Genomic DNA, 9244 nt, shown 5'->3' with positions numbered 1-9244 from the left:
ATATAAATCTAAACCTATGTGGCTCTAACTTTCTACAGCTGGATTTTATTATTTCTGCTTCTGAAAGGTTAAGGAGAGGTGACTAAATCATCTAATACTATACACATAGCAACCACGCTTTTGCAGCCAATCCTTTCCTTCATCTGACCAACACAATAACCTGTTGCCTTATGTTTCCAGTGTTACCTCTGCTTATTAACCTCAAAAAGAATTCACATTTCTCCAAATCTTCTGACTAGTATACCTACGCAGAATGACAAACTTCCTGTAGAAGAGCATGCTGTGACTTGTCAAATCTCATCAAAAAGTGAAAGAGCAGCTCATGGACTAGTTATTTTAACCTGTCACTCTGAGGAAACGCACTCAATGAAATAGTTCCATCTCAGCAGATTTCCAAACCCCGAGCAAATATCTCTAAAAGTGAGATTTCCAAAGTCTAAAAAAAACAATCTGAGATGTTACCTGCACACTGCAGCTAACTCTTTGTTGCAGTTACCTTTCCATTCAATAAATTTTCTCTGGTGGACATAATCCTTATGAAATTCTAAGCCTCTCAGAAAGTTATGAGACTTTCCCAGTAGTGGACGTTTCGTTATAATGTCCTGAAACATTTCATACAACTTCCCCGACAAACAAGATGGAGGCTCAATGATAGTGGTATCTTCCTCAGGAGAATGCTTTTCTGAAATAGAGAAGGAATCATGAGAAAAAAACATGTGTAATCTGTCCTGCTAGGCACTTCTGCTGGCTAGCTGTTCTTCCCTCCGCATTTCCTGCAATCCGTTGAAAAATGTTTGTACACCATTATTTGAACACAGAGATATTTGGTTTTGTTTAAAACAAGCACACCTTTTGCCTTTTATGTACTTTCTTTGTTCTTCTGTCTAAAAGCAAGAGCCACCCTACTCATTTGTAGTCACAGGAGTCATTTAACAGATCATGAATAAATTCTAAATGAAAAACATTTGCAACTAGCATGAAGTGTGCCTCTGGGAATTAAAAAGTACTGTAGGAGGAAAACATCACAAGGTGATCATTCTGATACAGGTGAAAATCATACTGGAAGATCTAGAATGATGCAATACAACACATACCAGTTTAGGGAGAACATGTGAGAGATTATTCACAAACATTTGCAATGGCGTATTTTCTTACTCATCTCCTTAACAGAAGGCATGGTCTGGTCAAAAATGAATACTGAATTTGAAACTCTTACCTATATCTACCATATCTTTGGCCCATCTCTCCCAGAATTCATTTGAATTTGAGGACCAGTACAAGCCATCCAGCAAATTCCTAGTAAAGATGTTTGTCCAAAGACCTGCAAGTCAAATTACATAGGAAAAATACTGAACCAACACGTTAACTGCTGACTATTTCAACTAATTATTTTTTTAATTACAAGTATCAATGCTATCGATTGTTGGTCTTCTATGAATATGTATGAATATGTATGAATTGACCTTGCTATGTCATAGTTTAAGTAGAAGAGTTGAAGCTTAATAATGAAAACAATTCAGTGTTTTTCCTCAAGGGCTAACTACTCTCAGACCATTCACCACGCAGTGCAAAATAAGAGGTATCACTTTAGGTCACCTTCTAGATAGCAGATCCGAGATTCTGGCAGCTTCTTCACTCGTCTTCCCATGAAGAACTCACTGTCAAAATAATCTGAACGAATGGAGGCTCCGTACTTTGGTATGGCCACTTCATAAGGAGAAAACTCAGCCCACTCTACAAAAGAATTGGTTATGTTTAAGGTCATACAGAATAAGGAAACAAAGCCTACCCCTTGGATACAGCTATTTGAAGGTTTCATGAACTTTGCTGGTCTCAGCAGCTCAGTGCTATCACTAGTTTGTACTGCAAACTACGCTGTCGAGTTCCATAAGAACTGACAGATGAATCACTCACTAGCTTTTTCCACCTCAGAAAGAGTCTAACATTAGCATTAAAAATGTAGACTCATATTCCTATATAAAGATTTTGGGAACCCACCTGTCTCTCTAACTCAAGATCATCAAACGTACAATAAACAACTGTGATACAACCCACAAGGAATGACCAGTGTGAAAACTCTATTAAACCAAACATGTCAGTCTAAATGATACAACAAAGAAGCTTGAAGACACATCAGCTCAGAATTAGAAAGCATCACAGTGTGGACATGGCCATGCAGTTTCCTGATTCAAGCTGCCCTGCAGAGGTATTACTGTAGAACAGCAGCCACAAACCTAACCTAAGTATTAAATGTTTTTTTCTTTTCAGTATCTGATCACTTCAATATTTCTTGCTGAATATAGTCTATTAAAGGATGTCATATCACACCCATATAGCAATCATACTCCACTCTAGAGATTTTCTTTTAGACAATTGACAGTTATACTACACAGAACCTCTACAAACAAAGGAACGATCACAGCCATTTCATAGATGTGGAACTGAAGCAAAAAAAAATCCTATGATTTGCCTTCACTCACTCACAATGTCTTTGGCAGAACTAGAACTTCATCCCACACCTTCAGAAATGCCTTTTTTATTCCAGAGAGTGTTTTTCAGCAGATCTGCCTTTTCTAATCAACACCCAGCAGTTTGCAAGAAAGACAGATATTTTATTAAAAGATGAATCTTGAGTCAGGGCAAGCAACAGAGGCAATCCTCCTGTATTTCCCTGAGATATACACATTGCCACTCTACAAATTCTCTTTAGTTCCTACTAAGAGTCAGAAGAAACACTTGGAATACTTACCTCTAAATTTGAAAGTACTGAACTTTTCCTCTTTGACATTGAGGACTGCATAGAAAGGCAAGGGGTTTTGCCCATGCTCCAATGCCCTGCGCTGGTCTGTGAGTTTGTACTTCCTTGGCTAATCAAAGGGATAAAAAAAAAATCACAGTGAACATAAGCTAAAACCACTGACACAATCTACATGAGCACTGATAGACAACAGATATTCTATTACTCAGAGGAATCTGTGAGTCACATCTCCTTTAAAAAACTGCTTCTTTCTCATTCTGAACTTTCCTTCATGGTTGTCTTTTGGATACCTACTAATCTTTACATTAATATCTCAGTATGTTGACTGTCTCTATCCCACAGATCTTTACAAAGTCTCAGACTAATGATCACAAGAGGGCAGTTTATCCTAATTCTGAAGTGCCCCAAAAGAAACAGACATTAAAAGATTTGAATTTTCAGGGGTAAATTGTTCAGTTCTTTCTGAATATTTGCCCACTTAAATTATTATCTGTTGGGCACCTTAGTTCAGAGGCATTGACAAACCATCAGCTACTCCAGAAAGTCCTGGCTAGAGAATCCATTATTTACAAGTCATACAGGGATGCACCAGTCACTCTGGATTTGTTCCACACGTTCCACACATGCAATCAAAGTGGGAGATGCTAAAGCAAATGAATGGATATTTCCTAAATGTGTGGCAGGACCACATACCTGGTGGTGTGGTACATACCCGTCCATGTAAAAACATTTCCTGAACAAGTGACCACAGCGTTGTAAAAGATGAGACGTGTCCTGCTTTTGCCCTTTCAGCAAGTTCCTTGTGATAATACTTCAGATGCTCCATAGACATAAGGTTTAGCTTGCATTTTGTCACCTGTGTTTTTACTGCTCTGAGTGGCCCCTCCAGACTCTTTTGTGACCAATCTGCATGTTCATACAGGTCTGCTAGGGTCCTACAGAAGAAAAATGTGAGAAAATCATCCATTTCTTAGTAAGAAATTTATTGTATATATTACAATACATATACTGTATTTACCCATGCACTCTCATCAAAGCAGAGAAGTTATGTTAGAGAGCCAATGGTAGCTTTACCAGGGAATTATGTTCACTTATTAACAATGTGAGACTTTGAGAGAAATGCATATCTCTCACTGTGTAGAAATGTGGTGTCACAGACATTCCAAGAGTAAATCACATCTTCTCTTACTCACCATGTTGAGCCAGAAGCCCCAGTGAGATAGGTAACACAGTCCAACAGATTTAACTTCTGAAGAGCTAAGAGATGGCCAAACATAGCTGACATTGCTCTGAGGCCTCCGCCTGTTGCCATAACAGCTATTACTGGGACCTGCTCAAAACATAAATATCATCTTCAAAAACTTACTCACTTGCCTACTTGGAAAAGTCTAATTACAGCTCTTATAATTTCCTACTCAGACTTCATTGGAGGACAATGAAATTAAATCAGTGTTTAGACAGCCTTTACCAGTACCTTATTTTAATTAATCTCCAGATACTCAGAGAATTCCCACTATCTCCAACCTTGGATGAGTTTGAATATGCAGTGATTCTAAATTTCCTTGCTCCCTTTGCTCTTTATTGCAGTTATTTACAAAAGATAACGACACAACTATAAATAATAAAACTGCAGTAAATGTAATTAAGAATGGATTCAAGGAAGTATGAATAGGATTTAGAAAAAAATCTATATTAATTAAAAATGATTCTTTGGACAGCATCCATTCAACAAATAAAATTACATCAAGAATAGAAATGTTCACTTTAAATTTCACCCTGGATCTTGGCAACAAAATGTACTTCAGCTGGAATTTGTTAAAAAGGGCTCTTTCTCCATCCTGAAGAATTTCCACTTTTTGTGAAAAGTGTTTGGAAAATGAAAAAAATATGTAATCCTAAAGAAGGAACATTACAATGATTTCATAAATTTCCACTTGAAGTCAATTTCAAATACTCCTGTGTTCCTACTTATTTTGGGTTTGCCTGGTTGTCTGTCATCTCACAAAATGTACCAATGTCTCATTTTGTGTCAACACACTGCCCACATTGTTGGAAACTCTGGCCTTGAAGAAAGATATATTATAACCTTGGGAATTTGATCTATTGAAGAATATGAAAGCCTGAATAGCTAAGCTGAAATTTTAGATGAGTATGGGATGAGTACGCTACTCTGAGAACTTCAGTAATGTTGCCATTCAAATCAATGGGTTTGTCATCAACATGCAAAAACTACTAGAAGGTTTGTGGGGAGTTGCATCAATCCTAGTTCAATAGGCCCACACCCTGTGCTTGGATTCCAGCTCACATACTTCATGTTCGTGTAGATCTCTTTCCAGATGAAAAACCCTTTTCAGGGCACTGGCAACCACTCTCTTCCTTTTTTGCAAGAATTCCTGCTCTTCTCGGCACAGATCATATCCTAAGCGCACATCAAGTTCTTCTGTGCTGCAACATAAATAAATCCAGAGGCATTGGATTAGGATTGAAAATGCATGAGTCTATTTTCAGCAACTGTAGTCTATTAAACACCATAAAGGATCATGATACACTGTTCAGATTTATAGGCTGAAACGCAGATTCCAGTTGCAAAGAAATCAACTGTTTTGCTTCTACATGGTCTCATTATTTTCTGATGGTTCAGTCTAAGTTTTACTGCCAGCTTAGAACAGCAAATAAGAAAGAGAAAGACTTCTACGTATCCTTCAGTAGCACTGTTGGCTTAATTCTTTCTATGTTTCCTTCATAGAATTTCTAAGCAAAGGTTCATCTGAACCTAACAAGTTCTTTCAAGGGGATTTTACCATGGATCTCTATGGAAATGGTATGATGAAAGACATATTCAAATAATTTTGTTTGCATTTGTTGTCTGTCTCATTATTTTACAGGGTAATCTTTCATCTTCCCTAGATGATGCTTATTTTTATTCATATCACTGGTTCCACAAATATATTTTCTCAGGAATACTTATACAGTTTGAATAATGTACAGAATCTGGATGTTATGCTCAAGTCAAATTCTCTTCTCCCTCTGCCTTCTTCCCACTTATCCCTTTGGAAGGAGTCTCCAATCTCAGTCTTTGGTTCTTTGAAGTAAAAGACATCTGACTAAGTTCCTTACTATTTAAAATTGTCATAATTTTTTTTTTTGAGGTGGGGGGAGGAGGCATCTTAGCATGACTCTTTTGCCCCAGAGGTATCTAACTTTGCTCTGTTGTGGTGACTGTTTTATGATGACTTAACTGTTGACATATTTTGCCCCAAGTCTTTTGCATTCCTTGTATCTAAATGAAGCATTCTCTGCTCCAGAATACACTGTTCAAAGAGCAATAAAACTTTCAAAGAAAAAAATAGTCTCCTTACCAATCATTCAGTTGGAGGTACAACTGCAGCGGCATATTCTGTAAACAAAGAAATGTGAGCAGGAATGAAAATGGTTGTGTGAAAAGAAAGTTTAGAAATCTAGATTTTCAGTGATTCCTTGAATGCCCCAGCACTACCATCATCCTGCACATAGTTTTTTGGAAAAAACTGTCAGGAAAGGGATGGTAAGCAAAAAAACACCAAACATTTTCTAAGAAGGCAGAAGGCACTGAAGGGGCTACTTGAATAGGCTGTGAACAGGACTCCCACCTCACTCCGTGAACCAGCTTAATCCAGCAGCAGTATCACACAGCCACCCTCTCTTCCTGAGTATGAAGAACAGTATCCAGCTACATACAGTGTTACTAAGATGAAGTACAAGTCACCATATCCTTTCAAAAAGCTGAGGTACAGGAATCACCTGCTGTGGTACAGATGTTCATTCTCTCTTCTCTATAGCAGCAATGCTGCCAAGAAATTTTCCGCCTGCTTTTGCCTCTCATTTACTGCAGGGTGTGAGAAAAGATGCCTAGCTGTTGTTAAGTGATTCACCTGTCCATACAGCAGTGTTACTTCTGCTTTTAAAGCAATTTAGAGTTGTACTTGTCCACCAGTTATGCTCAATATTGTACACATAGAGGAATGTGATAGAACTGTTCTTTGAAAGTAAGAGTCAAGTTATCTAACTTTTTCCACCTAAAGCTTAGGTATGTAGACTGAGCTAGCCACCTGGATTTCATACAGACAGTAGAGACAGACTGGGGCATCTCAAACTCTTGCTGTTGAACATTCTCCTTTTACTGTGTAACGCTACTAGAGGTTGGTCTTTAAATTTAGACATACACAACTAAAACTAGCCAGGGTGAAACCCCAATTATTGATTTTACTGACAGAAAATTAATACTTCTGAGAAAACCAACCCTTTCTCATAGAAAACTTGTATTCACCTAGACTAAAGGAATTCTTTTTCAAATGGCATCGCATTAAATACTGAGGGTTACTTTACCCATCTCTCCAAAAGACGTCATAAATGGTGAGGCACTTACATCTCTTACAGGAAGGGTTACTTTCACTTTATGCCCAAGAGGGAGAAATTTCAGTGGTATTTTTAAGGTGTCACTTAAATTGTTTGTGTCATCTTCCTTATCAGAAATTTTCTGCAGAAAACAAAAAAGGATGTATTTTACATACAAAATGAAAACAGTCCAGTTCCCCATTGTTTTGATGACTGAAAAGCAGGCAGTATGAGGATCGGTACAGTACAGTACACGTTACCTGTAGCCTGGCTTTTAGAACTGGCTCCCAAGCCTTCACACAATGGAAGTAGAAGGTATTTGTGTCTTCTGTAGCTTTCTGTGTTCCTTCATGAGATGCAGGCACCGTAAGTACAAGATTCTTACCCTCTAGTGAAAACAGATTTGTTTAGAGAATGTTAGAGCTGTCCAGGCAAAACAGCTAACAAAGTTGGCGTTTATTTCTTGTGGTAAATCCTCTGTAAATTCACACACTGGCAAGTCTCCTTGGTATGAGAACTGGTATTCCTGCATTTACCCCATAGCTTGATGTGCTCCCAGTGTCAGCACTCTCTCATATTTTCCACCAGCAAAATTTGCTGTCTCCAAACTTGATAGCTTCAAGGGAGAGACACCAGAGATGCAGAGTTAAACTAGATCAAGTTCAGGAACTATCACTGTACTAAATTTTATTGCCTTTATGAGGTTTTTTCTTGTCTCTGTATCCTGAAGTGTCTCTACCTGGACCTGAATGCTTATGATCTGGTTGCATCCTCACTTCAGAGAAATCTGCATACCTCGCAAATATTTCCTGCTTTCACTATGGTCCACTTGTACTTCCAAACACCAAACTTCACGGGACTGCAAAAGACAAAAGTGGAAATGTGTGAAAATAGTAAATGCTATAACTGCAGCAAATATTGAACCATCATGTAGGCAGTCATTAGTTATAATACAGAGTCAAGCTAAACTGGGCTCAATGCTAGAAGCAATCTAGCTGCAGAAGATTAAATTCATTATCCCAGGACAGTAGATCAATTGTAATGCTTTACAACTAGCTTGTCCATACAATGGTGCATTGCCAGAGGTGATTATATCTGCCCAAGTTATCCCCAAGTCAAGAATCTCTGAACTACACACTGCTGTCCAAACACAGCTACATACATATCTGGTAATTACTTAGGATAGGTGGAAGGAAACAACTTGATGATGAATGTCTGTGTATTGTGGTCATGATTAGTCTACAAGGTATCTTCTTGCTAGTCCAGATGTAGAGAGATCATGGATTTATTCCATCCTACTCTCTATCTGAGTCATTCCAACTCACCTTTAATAACTCATACCAGGACAGTTTTCCAACAATGCATGCCAATCATTACAGCTCTCATACCTCACACAGAAAATGAGGGGCAAAGAACAGAATAGGTGTTATTTTGCCGCAGGGGTATTAAAGGCTAGCATCTGGAAATCACATGCAGGCTTGGAGTCGTTGGCATGAGGTACTTTGTACTCCTTAGCTGCTTGGCCAGTCCAAGGAGATGGGTAATGGACCACATGCTGACTTACATGAGGACCATCACAAGAGGACTCTGTTTCAACAACTTAAATAGTTCTTTATAAAAAAAGCGTGTGTCCCAAAAAGCTGTTAGATTAGATAATCTCTGAGTTATTTGAGTCTTCTATAGACTCATACCTGTCAAAACCTTTGGTTTTCCTGCCAAATGCCATATTGCATTATCTGAAATACAATATTTCACTTTGCCAACAAAAATGTGATTCTGTAACATTAGCAAACTATGACTGGTCAAAATACTGATACTTGAGGACTTCAAGAAACAGTTTCTATTCCATGAGGAAGGCAGCACGTAACAAATGGAAACTGCTCCAAATTTGTAATATATAATATAGACCATGCTCTACTCAATTCTGCTTTCCTTATAAAATATCAGATGGCTGAGGGAAAAGGAGAGAAAGGGAAAAGATTAAGAGGAGATAAAGGAAAAGTAGCTCCAAGCTAAATTCATATGTGAATCTTACCACTAGGACATCATTGGTAATGACATACTCTGGAGGGCCAGGACTAAAAAGAAGAGAAAAAAAAAAAAAAAAAAATT

At 38.0% G+C, this 9244-nt stretch overlaps 1 protein-coding gene across 1 annotated transcript in view; it reads right to left on the bottom strand.

The window, feature by feature from the left end:
* Positions 1 to 9215, bottom strand: part of LOC100547726 (cytosolic phospholipase A2 beta-like) — a gene marked incomplete at its 5' end in the record, with an annotated part of 9489 nt that extends 274 nt beyond the window's left edge. The window contains 12 exons of the mRNA XM_010711409.3: positions 497 to 682; positions 1217 to 1321; positions 1597 to 1734; positions 2750 to 2867; positions 3471 to 3693; positions 3952 to 4088; positions 5068 to 5203; positions 6118 to 6155; positions 7164 to 7274; positions 7393 to 7520; positions 7928 to 7991; positions 9168 to 9215. Of these exons, the coding sequence (XP_010709711.2) occupies positions 497 to 682; positions 1217 to 1321; positions 1597 to 1734; positions 2750 to 2867; positions 3471 to 3693; positions 3952 to 4088; positions 5068 to 5203; positions 6118 to 6155; positions 7164 to 7274; positions 7393 to 7520; positions 7928 to 7991; positions 9168 to 9215 (1432 nt within the window). The remainder of the gene's footprint in view (positions 1 to 496; positions 683 to 1216; positions 1322 to 1596; positions 1735 to 2749; positions 2868 to 3470; positions 3694 to 3951; positions 4089 to 5067; positions 5204 to 6117; positions 6156 to 7163; positions 7275 to 7392; positions 7521 to 7927; positions 7992 to 9167) is intronic.
* Positions 9216 to 9244: the final 29 nt, after the last annotated feature.

The sequence above is a fragment of the Meleagris gallopavo genome, chromosome 5 (genome assembly GCF_000146605.3).
Source record: "Meleagris gallopavo isolate NT-WF06-2002-E0010 breed Aviagen turkey brand Nicholas breeding stock chromosome 5, Turkey_5.1, whole genome shotgun sequence".
NCBI lineage: Eukaryota > Metazoa > Chordata > Aves > Galliformes > Phasianidae > Meleagris > Meleagris gallopavo.
The sequence above is the reverse complement of the archived record's forward strand: the minus strand, read 5'-3'. Positions and strand labels throughout refer to the sequence as shown.